Source organism: Gracilinanus agilis, chromosome 6 (genome assembly GCF_016433145.1).
Source record: "Gracilinanus agilis isolate LMUSP501 chromosome 6, AgileGrace, whole genome shotgun sequence".
Classification (NCBI taxonomy): domain Eukaryota; kingdom Metazoa; phylum Chordata; class Mammalia; order Didelphimorphia; family Didelphidae; genus Gracilinanus; species Gracilinanus agilis.
The window spans coordinates 161,672,476-161,693,984 of record NC_058135.1 but is presented as its reverse complement, the minus strand read 5'-3'; the positions used below and the strand labels follow the sequence as shown (position 1 = coordinate 161,693,984).

General features: G+C 35.9%; 1 protein-coding gene across 2 annotated transcripts in view; it reads left to right on the top strand.

Annotated features, from left to right (window-relative positions):
- The window catches only part of SRP72 (signal recognition particle 72), a 38,663-nt gene extending 17,316 nt beyond the window's left edge, over positions 1-21,347 (top strand). For both annotated transcript variants that reach the window (XM_044680426.1, XM_044680425.1), the window contains 10 exons: positions 443-571; positions 1,602-1,674; positions 3,975-4,039; positions 6,601-6,696; positions 9,397-9,500; positions 9,689-9,766; positions 10,115-10,252; positions 12,463-12,500; positions 18,599-18,758; positions 21,060-21,347. In XM_044680426.1, coding sequence (XP_044536361.1) covers positions 443-571; positions 1,602-1,674; positions 3,975-4,039; positions 6,601-6,696; positions 9,397-9,500; positions 9,689-9,766; positions 10,115-10,252; positions 12,463-12,500; positions 18,599-18,758; positions 21,060-21,237 — 1,059 coding nt within the window. In that variant the 3' untranslated portion in view covers positions 21,238-21,347. The remainder of the gene's footprint in view (positions 1-442; positions 572-1,601; positions 1,675-3,974; positions 4,040-6,600; positions 6,697-9,396; positions 9,501-9,688; positions 9,767-10,114; positions 10,253-12,462; positions 12,501-18,598; positions 18,759-21,059) is intronic.
- The last annotated feature ends 162 nt before the right edge of the window (positions 21,348-21,509 follow it).

Below are 21,509 nucleotides of genomic sequence, written 5' to 3'. Positions count from 1 at the left end.
GTGTTTTTCTTTTGTGAATCATAAATTAGTTCTGAAGACAGTTTCACAGAACGATTATACGTTTTTTCATTGAATACACATTTACTAAATTACTATATGCCATGCACTAGGATATATGGGAAGGGGGTATACAATGACATAAAAAAAACCAAAAACAACTAATTGTTTTCCTTCGTAGTACTCCTAAGGCATCATTATGGAGAAAATTTATTCAGAGATTCAAATTATGGTTTACGTGTTAAGGTCAATCTTATTGTTTTATGTTTACTGAATTGTACTTGTGAAATACAGCTTATTCTCAAGGACAAAATAAGTGTAAGAATATGTATGTAATTCAAATAGAATTGTTGTATCTTATTTCAGCTGTTTTCATCTCTTTTTATTCATTATGATTGTTAAAATTTATTTATTTACGTGAAAAAATGTAATCTTATTTACCTAGGCAGATCAGTGCCGTAAAATATCAACCAGCTTACAGTCCCAAAGCCCTGAACATCTCTTGCCTGTGTTAATCCAAGCTGCACAGCTCTGCCGAGAAAAGCAACATGCAAAGGCAATAGACCTCCTTCAGGTGATTGAAAATTTTATTTTAAAATGAGGCCCCAGAGAGATGTAGCACACTGGGTCGTTTTCATCATGATTCAACAGCTACTAAAACTTGGTTCGAGAGGTGATGGTAAGGGATATTTGGTAAATCATAATTCTCTTTTAGTTCATTTTAAAATTATACCATTATTAGATTGTTTTCCTTCTGGAATTCTTTCTGGCACAAACACATTGAGTGCCTTTACTCATTTAGAGACCTATTTTATATTAGTTCCAGATTTCTTTCATCAGGTTAGGCATGATCAAACAGGCCATGGAATATTACCCTTTCTTCCACCCTACTCTATTTCTAGATTAATCTTAGCCCACATTTATGAATTTTCGAAATTAAATTCTGACCTCTGATTTTACTGATAATTTGTTTGGAATTGGGTGAAGGGCAAGCAAAAACCAACTCCATTTATTGGAAGAATGTACCTCACATTTATTTGTTAGATTGTGTGACATAACAGTGAAATATTTTCCAGGAAACCTGATATTTCTGAGCATCATTCAGAGAATAAAGGTATAAGGGTAGAAGTTATAGTGTCTATACATTTTTTAAAAGAACTTATTCAAATCCATAATATTCATAATAATCAACTTTCTATATTTGTAAAGCATGAAAAACTAGTCAGCATTTATGTAGGGCTTCACGGTTCACAAAGTACTTAACATTTGACATCTCAGCTCTATGAGGTAGGTGTAGGTACTATAGTTTCTATTCTCATTTTAGAAATAGGAAAGCTAAGGTTCAGAGGTTGAGAATTTTCCCACAGATACATAGTTAAGTGTTGGAGGTGGGATTTAAAATCATGTCTTTGTAGGCTCCAAATCCAACTGTCTTTCTAATATGTTTCTGTTGCTTCTCAATTTCCACAGCACAGCTTTGTGCAGAAATGTGTTGAGATGATTATATTTAAAGTTATTATTAAGAGCTTAAAAGGTTATTTGAAAGATCAAGAGGTATATTAAATAAAATATGTCTCTTATTTTTTTCTTCCAAAACCATTTAGGAATTTTCAGAACAGCATCCAGCCAGTGCAGCAGAAATTAAACTGACCATGGCTCAGCTGAAAATTGCTCAAGGTACAGACATGGTTAACAGTTTGGGAATGTCATTTTGTTTTTAATTGAATGAGGGATGATTCTGAGTAATCCTGAAGTAATTTTGGCTTCACACGAGGTAGAATGTGGGAAGAACCATTTTGGAGTCTTAAGAATTTTAGCACTGATTTGGTCTTTTGGTGAGATCTTTATAGGTCTCTTTTCAAACTACTTATTTAACATCTTTATAATCTTTACTTTGTAGAGAAATATTGAACTTTTTTTTAACTCTTTCCTTCTCTCATAGAATCAATACTAAGTATCAATTGTAAGGCAGAAGAATGATAAGGGCTATGCAGTTGAGATTAAATAACTTGCTTATAGTCACACAGATGGGAAATATGAGGCCAGATTTGAACCTAGGCCCTCCCAGCTCCATCCTGGTGCTCTATCGACACTGATCTGCCTAGCTTTTCAGAACTGTCTTGACAGTTAAAAAGTTACTCTTACAATTATATTACTGAAAATAATTTTGAAATCATTTAGGTTCCCTCTCTCATAACAGATGAGGAATCTGAGCCCTAGAATTTGCCCAGGATCAGCAGTTAGTAACTTAAATCCAGGTCTCTCCCTCAGCTGTCCCTTCCTCAAATTGTGAAACATAGTTAAAGACTGCCTTCCCTCCCAAAACTACAGGAAAGGCCATTATGTAAATTTTATGTGTATATGTTTTGTTCATATATTTGAATGATTATTTGAGTCAAACAGTAAAATTAGGTATATTTAGGAAAGGAAACTTGCTTTCTGAGTTTGTTAGCATTTGTAGCCCTATCTATATCTTCTCTTTTACCCCCTGTTTATCTCCTCCCTTTTGTGGCTGAACTCTTTGAGAAGACCATCAGTCTGGCTTCTCACCTTATCATTCAATCAGAACTGCTTTTTCCAAAGTTATTAGTGATCTCTTAATTGCCAAATCTAGTAATAATTTCTCAGTTCTTATCCTGTAGCCTTTGATATTATTGATCACTCTCTTCTACTCAATACTCTCTTCCACACTGGGTTTTGTAATACTACTTTCTCCTGGTTCTCCTCTCTGTCTTCCTACTCTTTCTCAGTCTTCTGTGCTGTATCTTCCTACAGGATATGCCCACTTAAAATTGTTCACTCACAGGGCTCTGTCCTAGGTCCTCTTTTCCCCCTTTATTATTTCACTTGGTGATCCCATCAGTTCCCATTTCATGGTTCAGTTTTCACTCTACTGATCACTCTCAAATCTTCTTGTCTGGCTCTAACCTCTCCATGATAACTTCCAGTCTCCTCAAACTACTTATTTAACATCTTGAAATGGATGTTCTAAAGTCTTTAAACTCATTATGTCCAAAACTAAACTTATCTCCCCAAATCCTTTCCTCTTTTGAGCTCCCATTATTACTAAGGGAACTGCTATCTTCCCAGTCTCCCAGACTTACAACCTCAGTGTCATATTTGACTCCTTACTCCCTCTTACCCCACCATCCAGTCTGTTGGCAAGGCCTGCTGGTTTCATCTTTGTGATACCTCTTGCATGCTCTGCTTTCTCTGCTTTGGCACTGCCACCACCCTGATGCAGGCCCTCATCTTCTCCTGCTTAATTATAATGGCCTGCTAGTCAATGTGCCTATGTTAAGTCTTTGCCTTCTCTGGTCTATCCTCCCTTCAGTTGTCAAAGTGCTGCTCTTATTTCCCTTGCCTAAATTTTCTCTTCTCTGACCTAAATTGATTCTAGTATGCATGTCTGCTATCCTCTCCTCAGCCTTGTTTCTTTCCCTCTTAGATAATTTCTGGCTTGTTGATCTCCTTTCTAAAATGCAGATACAAAGTGTTTAGAATTCATTTGGTCTGATTAGGACAGTTTTGGATGAGGGGAACTTCTCATTCTGGTTGTTTTATAAAAGATTAGAAGAAAGGAAATAGTTTATTTTTTCCTGCATCACCCTTAGGGCACCCAAGGTCATAGCCATTCTTTGTCAAAGGCAGGTCTTGAGTCAAGTCCTCTTGTCTCTTGAGAATGACTTCTATATAACATACTACTCATCAATTTTTATCCAAAGAAACAAATAATCCAATATTTATACACTTGTAAACAAAGAATTGTTGGAGGAATGGAGGAGACTATTATCTTTTGTAGTTTTTGTTTTGTTTTTGAGAAACTAGTAAACTAGAAATTAAAGGATTAAGTTAATGTAAATCATTGACTTTCATTTCCTTGCTGTGGATACAATAGGAAGGAGGGGGAAAAATTGTAAGGTAAAATTCTTCTGTCATAATTTTTCATAAAATACTGATTCTGTTTTGTCCTTTAGGTAATATTACCAAAGCCTGTCTAATTTTGAGAAGTATAGGAGAGTTAAAGCATAAACCAGGCATGGTGAGTTATAAATAACATATACAAAAATGGAAAAGGAAATTAAATAGGAACTTATCGGGAACTGGCCTTGTTTATTTTATATTGCTGAAGAATTGACCAAGAGCACTATAATTTCAGCTTAGAGCATTTTTATTTCCACTATAAGAGTGGAACCCAGCCAATAGATACATTGAATGCTATTGCCAGATTTTATATCAGAGTGAGTTCAAAGAGACAGTTTCTGATGTTCTGAAAATATATATTTTTAAATCAGATGATGGTGGTATAAAGTTATTGGGAGATGGAGGTAAAGATTTAGGAAATTATGGAGACATGGAGTAAAACTAGGCAGCTAAATGCCTTTGCTTTATAGTCACATACCATAATTTAACTATCCTTTAGATCAGTGATGGTGAACCTTTTAGAGATGGAGTGCCATGCCTGCGCGCCTTCCCCCACCCCACCCCCCACTTCCCCTCCAAACCTTGTGCCCTGCCCCTTCCCACCACCCATGCTGGGTATCTCCCACCCTTCTCTCCCCCCCCCCCCCCCCGGGAAGGCAGGGGGCGGGGGGAGGGGGAAAAAGGTCAGGCATGGTGGAGAGGGGGAGGGGAGCAGCTCCACTAAAGCTCCTCTGCCTTTCTAATAAAGCTCTTTCTAGCTCGGGTGGGGGTGGGGGTGGGCTGGTGGCGGTGGCTGGAACAGGGCGTGTGTTGTGTGCCCACAGAGAGTGCTCTGTGTGCCATCTTTAGCACCTGTGCCATTGGTTCGCCCTTACTGCTCTAGATAGTGGATATCTACTTTTTTCTAGTGGTTTGCCTTTCACAGAGTTTTTCTTTAAGAATTTTGGTGTATATAGAGCCTTTCTTTTTGTCATTGACCTCCTTGGGGTATATATTTAGAAGTAGAATTCTGAGTCAAAGGGTATGGATATTTTAGTCACTCTATTTTCATAATTTGAACTTACTTTTCAGAAAGTTCTACCACTTTACAGCTTTACCCACAGTGCATATGTTGCTGTGAAAGGTAAAATATTAATAAATAATTTATTATAGAGCAAATGCTTTCAGTTGACTGCCTAGAAGCTTTAAAGCTTCTATGAGAAAGAAAAATCCTCACACTCTCTCAGTGTAGTAATATCTAGCCTACCTATGGTCTTTTGCAGTAGCTTGTTATGAAACCATGTGTCCCAGTGTAATTTCTTGATAACTAGGACAGTTTAATGATATTTGGTTTAACTATTTTGATTAGCTTATTATTCATGCTGGTTTAAATGGTATGTTTATGTTGATTTATTTTAAAATGTATACCTACATCTACGACAGTGCTGCTATCTGGGGGATTGTCATTAGGTTGTAGTAGTGTTTTATGAGTTGGAAATTGCATTTTTGCAACTCAATGCCATATTTTAACCAACAAATTGTGACTTACTTTGGAATAAAACTTTTTTTTCTGTTATTTAATCTTGTTGAATTAACAGAAATCGATTATGAACAATATTTGTACAACAATATACAGAATTCATTGAGATTTCAATTATTTAGGATAATAATTCAATGAATTTTTACAAAATACCAATGTCCTATTTTTTAGTAAATAGGAAGTCAAATGAGGACTCAATCAGAAATAAAATTCTAAGTTTCCACCCTATCACAAATTATTGAAAATCAGAAAACTTTACCAAATGGTAAAGACTTTGGGAATCATTTCCCCAGATAGAAATTTGTCATGAAATGTAATATTTGGCTGGGTTTTATGCTTTATAAAGAGGATGGACAGTTAAAAGGCCCAGTCCTTGTAGTTGGGAACGTAATTAAATCAGTACACTTTAGACCTGTGCTTGTAAGTAAACTGCATCTTAGCCTCTTTGAAATAAGAGATTCCCTGGAGCCTGACCTACAGTAAATAACGGAATGCCTGTAATGCAAGAAGAATTCACCTGAAATAGAGATCATCATCCATGCCTGAGTATATAGTCTTCATGAGTTGTGGCTAAAATATTTTGTTCCCTGAGAACTAGTTTTCTAGTGAGGCAAGTCCTTAGGTTTCAGTTATTGGAAGGAAGGCTCAAAACTTTTAGCTTTCCTACCACAGAAGCATAGCCATGGCAATATTAACTCATGTTATATTATTGAATTTGAAGGTTCCCAAAATCCCTTCCTTACAATAGCCTTGCAAAGTGGATATTGCCAGCATTATCCCAATTTTACAAATAAGGAAAAAAATGTCTGGAGAAGTTGTGTTTTTTTATGTTGCCACAAAGCTAGTAAATGTTGATTTTAAATGACTAATCACTCTAGAAATTATAACTTGCTTATGTTTTTTAGTTGAGTGGTATAATTAATATTTAAACAAATAATTTTACTATTTGTAAAACACTTGACAGTTTTTAAAAAATTCCTCACAGTTCTTTCTTTTGGGAAAAAAGTACTTTAGTTAGCCCCTAATTTAGTATTATGATACACACGAAATAGTCAACATACTCTGGTTTCTTTTGTCAACAATTATCTCCTCCTTAATGTTTTTAATTCTAGAAAATTCATGATTAATTTTATTGTATATTAATTTTAATTTGTGCATAGGTATCTGCATTAGTAACAATGTACAGTCATGAAGAAGATATCGATAGTGCCATTGAGGTTTTTACGCAAGCTATCCAGTGGTACCAAAATCACCAGGTGAGTAAATTTCATTGGGAATTTTTTTGACTGCAATAATTAGAAACTTTAAATTGTATAATTTAGAGCAGTGATTTCCAAAGTGGGCACTACCGCACCCTGGTGGGTGCTGCAGTGATCCAGGAGGGCGGTGATGACCACAGATACATTTATCTTTCCTATTAATTGCTATTAAAATATTTTAAAAATTAATTTCCAGAGGGGCTAAGTAATATTTTTTCTGGAAAGGGGGCGGTAGGCCAAAAAAGTTTGGGAACTACTGATTTAGAGGATTTAACTAGAGGGTTTCTGAGGTCATTGACAATTCTAGACCTGTGAACCTTTTTTTCCCTGACTTTTATTTGAACTTTTTAAGTCAGTAAATGGGTAAAATTCCTCTCTTCCCCCAAGTACTGCCACCATTCAAGAAGCTTAAAAAGTGACTTTTAAAATTATATAATTTTCTTATAAGTTAATACTACTTCTTCCTTTTTTGGGTTATTAATTAGCTCTTTTTGCAGAGTAGGGATGCTTCCATTAAGGCAAGTAATTTCGTATAAAAATACTATATTCAGTATTTGTAATGACAAAAATATACAGTCAAACTCTGAAGACTGATTTGGGGATGTTTGCCAACAGTGTTTTAGATGTCTTGTTTTCTAGGATTCTAGTTTTTAATTCCCAAGTTATTTGTGAAAACAAAACCCCAAAACAATCAGATAAAGCTATTGTCAATTTCGTCGTGGGGGGTGTATGTGATTATTGTATCACATCACATCCTTAAACCAAAAAATAACCAATTAAGAATTAAGTCAATTAAGAAGCATGAAAGAAAGGTAGTGCAACATAGTGAATAGAGTTGGTCCTGGAGGTGAATAGCCCTCTCCTCCGATGGGGACACTTTTGTGGCCATGGACAAATTCCTCAAATCTCAGCTCCCTGTTACAGTTCTCAAGGGCTGTCAGTAAGGTATTGTAGAGGATTATTTTTCTCCCTGTTTTTTTTTTAGAATATATGCCTAGTGCAGGTTACATGATTGGAACTAGGGGAAGGCTACAGACAGCATTTGCAGCTATATTTTATGCTGTCTCTCAAATGTAATATGTCTGAAGATAGAGAAATCCTGAAACTACATTATTACTTCAAAAAGTACAGGGAGGTCATTTTGTCATTGTTAAATGAGTCATGAATGTTTAGATTCTTCCTTTTCCATCTAAGGCATTGTCCATCCTATAGATTATGTAGATATTAGATCACTATCTCAAAAGATGGTCTCCTTAACATAGCAGATCATCTGCGTGAGTTGTTATGACCAGAATAGTGTCATCTTTGGTTAGGCTTCCAGTTATGAGCTTCTTCCAGTTCAGCTAGGTTGGTGTGAACTACATACAATATGTTGCCAGATCTATACTTGCTTTCTCCCTAAGTGAGGCATCAGATTTAGTGGAGGGTTCAGATAAATACATATTGAGTAAAAAAAGGTGCAAATGGAGACCACACTGTCCTCTAAAAGGTCAGTTCTGTCAGGACTATTCCATTTAATTTCAATAACAGATTTTAGTTTGATTTTAGTATGAACTGTCCTCAACTTATAAACTCTCAAAAAACCCTGTTACTTAGGAATGTTGAGGATACTTGGAGATCCTGGCCTTACCATTGAAGGGAATTCATGTGGCCTTCTCTTTACCCTCAAAAACATTGAGGTGGCACAAAGCATAGAATCCAAGGTTTAGAGTCAGGAAGATCTGAATTCGTATCTGGCCTCAAGACATTTAAGTAGTGTGACACTTGGTAAGTCACTACTTCTCTTTGCCTCAGTTTCCTCAACTATAACAAGGGGATAATAATAGCAACTAATTCCCTAACTAATGAGATAATGTTTGTAAGGCAATCAACATAGTACTTGGTATTTTCCCTTCTTCTTCCCATATCTGAAGGCCAAGAGAGAAACAGAAAAGTCTCTGTTCCTAGGGTTATAAATATGAAAAATGATAAAGGCTGTAATAATAATATATATTAGTAATTTAATTAAAGCCATGCTGATAGATAAAGTTATTAGATCACGCGCTTGTAAGCATTCAAAATCGCCGCCCTCGCCATTACTGTCTCCTGTCTCCTCCCAAATCTGCTGGCCAAGAGAGAGCCTTCCTTCTAACCCAGGAGATTATAAACTCCTTTCTGCGTCGACGTAGGCCTCCCCACGCCCAAAGAACCGGAAACGGAAACCCGTTGGACCACGGGAAATGTAGTTTGATACATTTCCCAAATTTCACTTTTACAGGGTTTAGTCCTGACAATAGAATTGGAATGAGTTTATACATAAAAACAATAGAAGTAATAGTAGTTAATTTCTGCAGCCTTTTTAGTAATATAATTCAGTTATATAATAGCTTTACTTTTTGTGTTAGATGGACAGGTTATTTTGCTAAGCTAACTTTTGTGGAACACTATTTTTAGGAGAAATGACTTAAATTTCAAACAGTTTCTTAAAAGTAAATAGAATACAACTTTTTAAGTTGGATATTACTTTCATTCTCTTGCTGAGTTTATAGTTTAAATTTTCCCATTGTTTAAATGTTCAAATAATTGAGGTCTTCAATGAAAACTAAGATAGAGGAATTAATGAAGAAAGAAGCTTCTGTGAGTCCAAACAGTTGTCACTTAAATGTCTGAATTGTTAACTATTTTGCTTAACATTTTCCTTTTTTAATGTCCTTGTAGCCAAAGTCTTCTGTTCATTTGTCTTTGATAAGAGAAGCTGCCAACTTCAAACTCAAATATGGCAGGAAGAAGGATGCAATTAGTGACCTGGAGCAACTATGGAAGTAAACTTTTATGGGTAGAGGGTGGACATCTAATTTTCTTTGCCATCATTTTACATCCATGGACTTTTGCTGTTATTATTATTATTATTTGCCTTCTTCATCTGACACATAAGCTTTCTTAAGAGATGCTATTGATTAATTTATATATTTGAAATTTTTGTTTTTTAACTTTTTCAATTTTCTTTTAGGCAAAACCCAAAAGATGTTCATACTCTGGCACAGCTTATCTCTGCTTATTCACTGGTAGATCCTGAGAAAGCAAAAGTGTATCCTTTTTTTTTTTTTCTGGTCAGATTTGAATCATTACACCTGATCAAATACATTACCTTTAATCTTTATTTTGTAAGATTGGTGAGTGTTTTAGAATGATGTATTCATTGTTTGAAGCTATTAGGATTCTAATGTGCTTCTGAGCTGAAGAAGAGATACAGCCCTTCTCCCATGCCATTTTATTAAGAAATGTGATGCATAAATGTGTCTGATAATTTGCTGATGATGTTATATTCTTTTAAATTTTTATTTTATTTGCAATTTAAGGACTTAATTTGCTAATGCCAAAAAATGAGACTGTCTTATGTTCATTTTGTTTTCCTAAACTTTTACTCTTATCACAGTCTTAGTAAACACTTACCCTCATCAGATAGTATGTCTCTGAAAGTAGATGTAGAAGCACTTGAAAATTCCCATGGTGCTACATACATTCGGAAGAAAGGTGGGAAGCTTACTGGAGAGAACCCACTGAAAGAACAAGGGTAATGATTTTCATTGTTAATACTAATAAAGACCTTCTTAAAAACACCAGTAAATAACAAAACAAAAAATGGCTGTGTTGTATTTCAAAACCAGGATGGGGTAAAAAGGGGAGTTTTAGATGATTATTATGGTATGAGAATTTTTTTTTCCTTTCTGTTAACTTGTAGAAGAATTCAGGTATTGATGACTGATCAAAATAACTACTTGTTTTTCAGCCTTTGATATTCAGTATAAGAAGCAAAATAGTTTGGAGATCATTTGATACTTTTTATTCTTTCAGTTTTCCTTGGAATCTTAAAATATTTTCCATTACAACTTAAAAGGTGCACTCAGTGAGATTTAGAGGCCTACATTTTTCCATTCTTGTTTACTTTTCTTCCTTTTAATTTTTTTTTTCCTTGTTAGGGGGACCACAATTTTACATCCTAGACCAAGAGCTCTAAAATATCATTAGTAAAGTTCAAGATTTTGTTGGGGTTTTTCTGATGCTCCTTTTTCATAGTTTTTAAATACATTTTGTGTGTGCATATACATACATACATTCACTTCCTAATACCTCACTATCCCAATTTAAAAATCTGTTGTATATCTAGTAGCTTTTAAATTCTTAGTATAACTTGCAGCATAAATGTTTCTGTAGGCATGTGCAGGGATTATAGCACCTGAATCTCAGCCTGATGTAGTGTTGTACTAAATTGTTATGTTTGGTATCAGATCTGAATTTGAATCTGGTCAGCTATTTATAGTGTAAGGTTTTCTGGACCACAGATTTCCTACCTGTAAAATTAGGATGTTGGTCTAAATCAGTGGTTCCCAAACTTTTTTGGCCTACTGCCCCCTTTCCAGAAAAAATATTACTTAGCCCTCTGGAAATTAATTTAAAAAAAATTTTAATAGCAATTAATAAGAAAGATAAATGCACCTGTGGCCATCACTGCTTCCCTGGATCGCTGCAGCACCCACCAGGGGGCAGTAGTGCCCACTTTGGGAATCACTGGTCTAAATGATTTCTGAAATTTCTTTTAGCTCTTAAGTTTCTGATCCTGTAATATTTTGTCTTTATGCTCAATTTTGGAATGAAACGCCTTGAGTCTGAGTCAAAGCAGGTTCCTTCTTCCATTTTCTAGTTTCATTTAATGAAGTTTTATGAAACTTCATTAATCTGACAAAATGAATTTCTGGCAAACAATACCAGGAGTGGTATATTGGTACTTTGGGCTGGGAGCTAAGAGATCTGACTTTTAGTACCTTTCTGACAATAACTAGTTCCATGACTTTGGACCAGCCACTTAATTTCTCTGGGTTTATTTCCTCATACCAGCTACGAGGATTGGACCTGATGATCTTTAAGGGTTATTTAAACTCTAATAATTATTCTCTACCTGTTTATTCAATAAATGCTCTTTGTTTATGGATATTTAAACCTCCGAAAGTGGTCACTTAGTTTTGTTATCTCTTGTAACTGGTGTTTATTAGCTTTTCAGGTTGGTTTTGAAATGTTTATTTAATCTATTTTTTTTTAATCCTTGTACTTCAGTGTATTGTCTCATAGGTGGAAGATTGGTAAGGGTGGGCAATGGGGGTCAAGTGACTTGCCCAGGGTCACACAGCTGGGAAGTGGCTGAGGCTGGGTTTGAACCTAGGACCTCCTGTTTCTAGGCCTGACTCTCACTCCACTGAGCTACCCAGCTGCCCCTATTTAATCTATTTTACTCTTCAAAATGAGCTGTCTTCCTCACATTTGAAGATGTTTAGTTTCTATAGTGGAAAAAAGCTATAGATTTGGAATCAGAGAAGTTGGTTTCAAATTCAAGCCCTGACTTAAAATGTTGCTTAACTGAGCTTTAGTTTCTTTGCTTGTAAATTTGAGGTGCTAGATTCAATTATGCCAACTCCTCTGAGCCTATTGATATTCTATTTTTGGTTTTGTCTCTTAGATTTTAATTTTTATGGTGTATAAGATATTATGTCTGAGAATGTGTGTGAAATACTTCCTAAATAAAAATATTTCTCAATGGTCATTTCTTTTGTTCTCTAAAGTGTAGTCTCTGTGCCATGCATGTAAATATTGATAATTTTGTAAATTTTTTACTTATTTCACTAGATAATAAGTTTTACAGGGCAGACTCCATAGTTTATATTTGTTTCCCCAAAATCTTGCAAACAGTCAGTACTCCATAAATATTTGATATTTTCGTTGTTTCTCTAGGCAAGGAGACGTAAAGAAAAAGAAGAAGAAAAAGAAAGGTAAATTCATTTTATATATTCCAGTCAATTTCCATTGAATAGAACTTAAGGGAGTTTTTTCCATCTTTTTGTAAAAACCCTCTGGAAAAAATATTGTTTTTTTCCTTTTATTTCCTTATAACTAGAATTGTGTTTTTCACTTTAGTGACAATTGCTTTACTATATGTTTTTCATCTTAAGTTTGTTCTGTGATATTTACAGATTCCATTCTTATATTTTTTTTTTGAGTAGAAATAAGTATTCTTCAGATTGTGGGTGAAGCTTATGGTCTGGCAAAACTGATTTGACTGAACTTAGTACCAGGTGTAATGTTAATTAAGACACTCATTTCTTCCCCCATAATAAATGCAGATGGCAAAAATGACTTGCTCATATTATCATATGTATTTAAAGCTCTGGTTGCACTTAAATCCTTATGTGTGTGTATATCATGAGAAAAAGAAATGAGACTCATAAAAATTATCACTTGAAAGAAGGCTTTCACTAAATATTGACTTATTTAACCAGGTTTTTTTAGTTAGAAAATATCCCCAGGGGCAGCGGGGTAACTCAGTGGATTGAAAGCCAGGACTAGAGATGGGAGGTCCAAGGTTCAAATCTAGCTTCAGACACTTCGCAGCCGTGTGACCCTGGGCAAGTCACTTGACCCCCATTGCCTACCCTTACCTCTCTTCTGCCTTGGAACCCATACACAGTATTGACTCCAAAGCAGAAGGTAAGGGTTTAAAAAAAAGAAAAGAAAAGAAAATATCCCCAAACTAAGAATTTTTTAAATATCAGCCATAGAATTTTAGAGCTAAAAGGGATGTTTTCAGCTATTTAGTCCAACCTATACATGAAGAATATTTTGTTGTATAACATACTTAGCATAATGAGTTTTCTGGCTTAATTTTTAATTAGGTCTATTTTTGCTTTTACTTTGTCCCAGATAATGATTGTTACTCCTTTTTTTTTTTTTTTTTTTTAAATCCTTACCTTCTATCTAAGAATCAGTAGTGAGAATCAGTTCCAAGGCAGAAGAGCAATAAGGGTTAGGTAATGGGGGTTAAGTGATTTGATCAAGTTCACACACCTAGGAAGTGTCTTGAGGCTGGATTTGGACCTAGGACCTCCTTTTTCCGGGTCTGGCTCTATCCATTGAGCCACATAGCTGGCCCTTCCCCAGCTCCTTTTTGCTTCAGAACTTTGTTTTTACTCTGTATAGCTCACTGTTTCAAGTGTTTCTTACAAATAAATATTATTGGATTATGGTTTTAAATCCATTTTGCTGTCTGTTTTGTTTTGCTTGTGAGTTCATTCCATTCACAGTCACAGTTGTGATTATTAACTGTATATTTCCTTCCATCCAGTTTTTCCCCTCCGTTTTTCCTTCTCTTTTTACTCTGGCTCTCCTTTTGCTTCTGAGCACTTCCTCCCTTAATCTGTCCTCCCTTCTATCCACTTCTTCCCATTTTCTTCCCCTACTATTTCCCTGTCGAATAAGGAAGATTTTTATACCAAATTGAATCTGTATATTATTCCTTCTTTGAGCCATCTTCCCCCCATCCCCAATTTCCCTTTCTGCTGTAAAAGTTCTTTTATTTACTGTATACCTCTTTTATTTGAGATAATTTCCCCCATTTTTTCTTCTCCTGGTGTATCCCTATTTTCATCCCTTAATTTTTTTTTTTTTCGGATATCATCCCATCAGAGTCAACCCACACCCCTGTCCTTTGTCTGTGTTGACTCTTTCTAACTGCTCTAAGTTCTTCCCTTTAATCTTATTGAATCTCTTCTGGAAAAAAAAAGTGTCTCCTTTTGAACTGTTTTTGACTGAGCTGCTTCAAAATTGATTCAAGGCATCGTTTGAAAATCATATGGAGGAAATGCTGGGAAAATTAACCTGGATCCTGGCCTATATGCTACCATCTGATGGCTTTTACTTCTGTTATTTCCTTATTCTTAGAAGTTTTACATCTTATTAGCTTTTTTGATTGCGATATTACACACCTGCTTTATATTACGCTTTCAGTCTAGTAATGCCTCCAGATCTTTTCCAGAGTAGTTATTAACTATGCTTTTCTAACGTGTACTTGTAAAAAGAATTTTTTTTTGTTATCCCTATAGAATTTCATCTTATTAGATGCATTCTAATAAATGTCAACCATCTCTTAGTGCTAAGGTCCATTTGGATCATGACTGTCATATAACATGTTATGTCTCCCTCTCTGTCCTTTGCACATTAAGTAAATCTTACTATGTCTGTCTTTATAAACAGCAGAACTACATAGATACTTTTGAATACTTCACTGCAGACCTCAGAGCATCACAAATTAGATTTGGAAGGAAATTCAGATCATTTAGGTTATTAAACCCCCTTCATAAGTGAGGTAACTGCAATTCAGAGGTAGTTGGCTACATTGGTTGTAGGTGGCAGAACTGAGATGCAAGCCTTGGGTACTGCAGTAGTGTTTTTTCCATGGGACATACTGACATCTAATTATTAATGCCTACTCTTTAGGTCTGGCTATTTACCTAGTTTTGGATGGACCTACTTAATTATATCTACATTTTCCCATCTTTTCTATAAAGATAGACTGAGAAATAGATGCTTTGCTAAAATTTTGATGCCTATATCATTATACTTATTACCAGCTGAATAGTCCAGCCAGAAAAGGAAACAAGCTTAGTCTGGCTTGACCTTTTTTCTGGTTCTTTGTGATTACTTCAAGATAAGGGTTTTTCACCTGTAGTTCATGAACTTTTTTTTGTTTGTTTTAAATCCTTACCTTCTGTCATAGAATTAATACTAAGTATTGGTTCCAAGGCAGAAGAACAATAAGGGTTAGACAATTGGATTTAGGATCCACAGCTATGAAATGTCTGAAGCCAGATTTAAATCCAGGACCTTCTGTTTCCAGACCTGGCTTCCTGTCTATTGAGCCACTTATCTACCCCTGTGAATTTGTTTTTAAAAATATTTTGATAACTTTTCCAGTAGGATTGGTTTTCTTTATAAACTTGTATTTTAAAATGATTAAAGGGTCCATGACACAAAAAAAGTTAAGAATCTCTGCTCTAGATGCTCTCTATCCACTGTTTACTCACTGTCTCTTTCTTGATTTGTTCTAGAATTTTCCCAAGAATTGAAGTGAAGCTCACTGGCTTACAGTTTGCATACTTTTCCTCTTTTTGCTCCTTCTGAAAATCAGAGTGTATACCCTCATCCAGGCTGGCAAAATTTTTCCTGTTTTTTCATAATCTTTGAGCTGTCACATCTGAACAGCTTTTCTAGTACCTAGTTTATCTGGGTCAAATGACTTGAATTCATCAAGGACACTTAGGTGCACTCTTAGTATCTTCTTAATTATTTTGAGTACCAACTTCCTTTTAAAAATGTTTAAAAAGAAGAATAAGAATCTAATAGCTCTGGATTCTTTCCCTTATCAGTTGTTGTTGCCCATCTACTCCAAGTTAAAGTTCTGTCCATTTGTTGATCTTTTGCTTTCTCCTAACTAGCAAAAAAACAATTAACAAAAATCTCCTTTTTGTTGTTTGTAGTTTCCCTATCCAGCCTCTGCCTACTCTGAGCTTTAACACTCCTAACAATTTTTACATGACTATGTCTTGTTTTTGTTCCTCCTGTTATCTGTTCTTGCTTCTATCATCTTGTTCACATTTGTTGAAGATCTAAATGGGTTGATGATTTCTCTGAACATCCATACTGGTCTCTTGTTTTCCCCCCTTATAGAATTGTTTGTGTCTTCAAAATTGTGTTGTCATTCCATTCCTCTTGAGCTGATTTCTCTTTTGTTTTGAATCCGTTGAGATCTATTCTCCTCAGTGTGCTTGTCACATACTTTGCTTGGCCTTCTCTGTCATGAATTCTAGGAGGGAGTGGTTGATTGCCTCTAAGCTTCTCATCATTTCTACCCTAGCAACCAATTTTTCAGTATTCATTAGAATCACAAACATAATGGAATTTCCCTTTATTGGTTTTGAAGGATGAAATTATCATTAAGGCAAGTCAAGAAGTTACTAGTTATATTACTGTTTTTGCCAGAGAGAGAGTGCTCTAGCAGGTGTCAGAAAATCAAAATCCTCTCCCCTACCCATTTCTATTCTGTCATGAGTCTGTGCTGAGCCCATATTTTCTTTCACAAAATTTCCCTGCTGTGTTCAGCATATTATATCATAATTGCTTCCATTTCTCCCTCTATTGACCTTCACTCAAATGTCCATTTTCCGCAGTGACCTACCCTTTAAAGTACATGCATGTACTTTGTTAATATATGATCATATCTTTATCCCCAAACCCCTTTTCAATTCTCCCCTTTACTTTTTCTGTTTCTTTTGTATTAAGAATACAATATCCATTCTAGTGCCATATTCCAGGAATGGAATTTGAGAGATACCAATAATGTCAAATTTCTTCTTCCTCGTTTTTTTGTTTGTTTTTTTTAAACTCTTACCTTCTGTTTTAGAATCAGTGCTGTGTAGTGGTAAGGGCTAGGCAACAGGGGTCAAGTGACTTGCCCTGGGTCACAGAGCTAGGAAGTTTCTGAGGCCAGATTTGAACCCAGAACCTCCTGTCTCTGGGCCTGGCTCTCAATCCACTGAGCCGTCCAGCTGCTCCCAACAACTTTTCTTCTTCCTTGTGTTAGGACCTGTAGTTCTCTTGGCTTGTTGCCTAAATTTTGATGCATTTGTGTAGTGACATTTTCAGCCTTAGCTTTTTACTATGTTCCCTTCCTGGATTTTTTCCTTGTGACATTGTAGATTTCACAGCTGTTATTCTCATTATAGCTATTTTCTATATTAACTGCTTGGTAGTTCTAAATAGGCAGTTGTCTCTCTCCTGAATTCTTTATATATATTTGTAAAACATTCAGCAAGAACATGCTAACCATTCTTTGTGATATGTACTCTATATCTGCCTAGCATTCTCTCCTTCCTGCATCTTTAGCTACACTGTTAACTGTCAGATAGTAAACTTGATTTAAAAAAATAAACAGACCCCCCCAAAACTGTTTTTCTGAATGGCCATCGTCAGGTATAATCTCCATTGACACTCTTTTCTGATATCTTAATTTGTATAGAATTCATGCATTTCATAAATGCTCTGCTAGTGATAATTTCTGCCATGTTGGAAAGACTTTGATTATATTCACTTCAAATGGACCAGCTGAGGATCAAGTCTAGTTATGTTTCCATTAGATTAGCCAGCTGAGGGTGGTATTATTTGGCCATAGTAACCCATGAAAACTTAAAAGATGTGGATCATTGGTTTATTAAGTTAATATCAGAAATAAGGAGATGTTCAGCTTCTAAGTAATTCTAAACTGGTTTGCTAATCATCTCTATTCAAGAAAAGATGGAAAAAATTAATTAATGCCAAACTTTATTACATGTATGAGGGTAATAAATGTTTGATTTAATTGAGTTTATTCACTAAGCATTTATTAAGTCACCTGCACTGTGGAGATAGCTAGATAAAATGAAAACCTGTTACTATCTTCATGGAGCTTTCTCCAAGATGCTGGGACTTGTTTTGCTGGGAATATTTTCATAGATAAATAAGTGTATGGTAATGTGAGAGGAGAGAGAGTATTAATTCTTGAGATCGGGAAAGACTTCCTCTAGAAGACACAAGGACTTTTACTAGTTGAAGTTAAATAGAAAGTGCACACCACTGACTTGTTCACAGAGATCAAGGCGGGAGATGGAATGCTGAGTTTGAGAAATAGCCAATAGACTAGTTTGACTGAAATATGTTGGAATATGTGGAGAATTCTGGGAATTTGTTTGGAAAGGTAAGCTGGAGCCAGACTGACTTTTAAATACCAACTTGATGAGTTTCTATTTTATCTTTAGAGACAATATTAAACAATCACATATGGTGCAGTCTGATGGAAGTAGTAGGTACTAGTAATCCAGATATTTGGACTTCTATATCATTTCCCAGCTTTTACTTATATAATTGCTGATAGTTTGATTCTCTCCCTTCAAGTTTTGGCTTTATTTCAGAACTTGTGTGTCCATGAACATCATAATTTTATTGAATGTATTTAAAATCATAATGTATATAGATTCTTTCATTATTAATTGTTCTTAAACAGGGAAACTCCCCAAGAATTATGATCCTAAAGTTACCCCAGATCCAGAGCGATGGCTTCCAATGCGAGAACGTTCCTACTACAGGGGAAGAAAGAAGGGTAAAAAGAAGGATTTGATAGGGAAAGGGACACAAGGAACAGCTTCATCAGCATCATCTGAATTGTAAGTGATGACTATTTTCCCAGTGCTATCAATCTCAAAGGACTTATCAATTTACTGCTTGAAGGGTATTTAATGCCTTATATCAGTAGCCCTCAAACATTTTTATCATGAACCCCGGTTGATTAAAAAAAAAATTGAGCACACTCCACCCAATATGTACATATTTACTTATTTATAAGTTATCAAAATGACTTACTGTACTAACCACATGTATAAACTTATACAAAAATATAAATTATAAAAGGATAAGATATAGGTGAAAAATATTTAATCTTTGAGTTAATAGGGGAGCCACTGGAATTTATTGAGCAGGGTTTTACTGTCAGATTCTTGTTTAGGAAGATTTGGCTGCTGTGTGCTGTGACTTAGAGATAGGAGAGACTTGGGCAGGGAAGCCAGGAAAGAGCCTATTGCAGTAGTTCAGTCAAGAGGTGATAAAAACATACCCCTACGTGTTGCTTGCACACATACAGAAAAGGAGAGGGAGACCCAAGATGTACTGGAGGTAAACTTTGATGACATGGCAATTGATTACATACAGAGGTACAGAGAACAAGGAATCACAGGTAACTCAATTAGAGAAGCTGGGTGAGTGTAAGGAGGCTAGTGCTTTGGGCACTAATAGGAAAGTTCAGAAGAAGAATGACAAAAGATTCTGTAATGGGACCTGTGGTGAAGAGCACATCATCTATCTCTGCCTCCTGTGTGCCTGACTGACTGCTCCAAAATGAGAAGGGGGGAAATGAGACTCCCACAAGTCACTACGGCAGAGTGGACAGCTTGCCCTTGTAGAAGCTCTTGTGATCTGAGCCATAGGTGATCTGAGATGCAGAAGGTGGTTGTGCTTAGGGTAAGGAGAGATTTCCCTGGAGAGGACTTTCCCAGTGATTCTTTTACATCAGTGTCCCTAGGGAAGCAATTAGATTATAACTGCTCTGTATGGTTCAAACAAGCTCTGAAGTGGGTAATTTGGCACATTACACAGCTGAGTAGGTGGTGGAGAGGGGAAAGTTGGAGACAAGTCTTATGACTGCAGGCTGCAGAAATAGGTGCAGTCCATTTGCCCCCCTCTTCAACTAGTCAAGCCCTGTGGAGTTTGGCTGCAGCCCCCATTTTGGAGAACATTGTCTTATATAATGCTTTTTACCACTTAACAGGTATTTCGTGTACATTATCACAGACAATAACTCTAATGTTAATACATTACATTATTAATATGTTATTAATAATGATTCACAAGGAAAATAAATCTCAAACAGCTTGTGGCTTACCCAGGGTCACATTCCTAGTAAGTGACAGAGAAAGGAGTGTTCCCAGACAGAGCTTTACTCCCGTTGTCTCAGCTGGACCACAAGTACTGACCTCATGGATTTAGGAAGCCTGGTTCTATACGATGCCTGATCTTCAGTTTGACTTTTTCTCATCACTGAGATGGCTGATAAAAACTTCAGAGAGTTGAGCTCTGTGCTTTTAGGAATTATGTAACTTACAGTTTTATAAAATTTCAATTTTATTGCATAGTTTTGTTCTAGACTATCATAACCTCTTAATCAATCTAATTACTGTATAGTGAATACTTAATTTTTTGTTTATAGTGTTCTTCAAATTAAGATAATCCTGTCTTGAAGGAAAACCAGTTTTTTTTCCCAAAGAAATGAGAATCTGCTATTTAACTTTTTTTTTTTTTTAATCTTTCTATCTTAGAATTGATACAACTATCAGTTCCAAGGCAGAACAAGAGTAAGAACTAGGCAACTGGGGTTATGTGATTTGCCCAGGGTCACACAACTAAGGAATGTATGAGGTCAGATTTAAACTGGGTCCTCCCATCTCCAGGTTTGGTGGTGGTCTATCCATGAGTTTCCTAGCTGCCTCTCAAATCCCCTATTTTAATTAAGTTATTGAGGAAGGACCCTTCTGTTTACTTGAAGGGATGCAAAACATGGTTCTTTTTTGGATGCTATTCATGCTTAAAAATCTATGGTTCTATCTACATAGACATTTCCTCCAAAAATACATATTGCAGTCCTACACAATGCATACCTGCCCTTTCTTTGAGACTCTTGATTATTTCTTTCTGTAAGTTTATCACAAGAGGTTAGAGACCTCACTTCCTCTTTACATAACAAGTTGTTAAATGTAAAGAATGACTATGTTTAAAGGTAGCAGTTTATTGCTTAATGATGTCTTATAAGAAGCACACATTATTTCAGGAAAGTCATAAGGGTCTTGGAATTAACTTTTTAATTTGCTTTTCCTTTATCAAATAAATTAAAAAGCCTTATCTCTGGTCTATTTCAGGGATGCTAGTAAAACTGTGTCTAGTCCACCTACTTCCCCCCGGCCTGGGAGTGCTTCAGCAGTATCTGCCTCTACAAGTAACATAATACCGCCACGACATCAGAAGCCTGCAGGGGCTCCTGCCACAAAGAAGAAGCAGCAACAGAAAAAGAAGAAAGGGGGAAAAGGAGGCTGGTGATTTGGACAATCATGTCACAGTCGATTTTTTAAAACTCTCTCCACTGTAAGGCACCAGGAACATAATAAAGGTCGAACAGCAACAAGCACAGGGCTTTTTTATTCCCCTCTGAAAGTGACTTGATGTTCTCTCGAGTTTTCTGTGCTCCCCGCGTCCAGAAGGCACAGGCGTCATGCCCTTCAGCTCCGTGCTGGCCTACCTTCTGTCTCCTCCTCATGCCCTGTACCTTTGTGCAGAACCAGAGAACGCAGAGCCATTGAGCATTTGCTGCT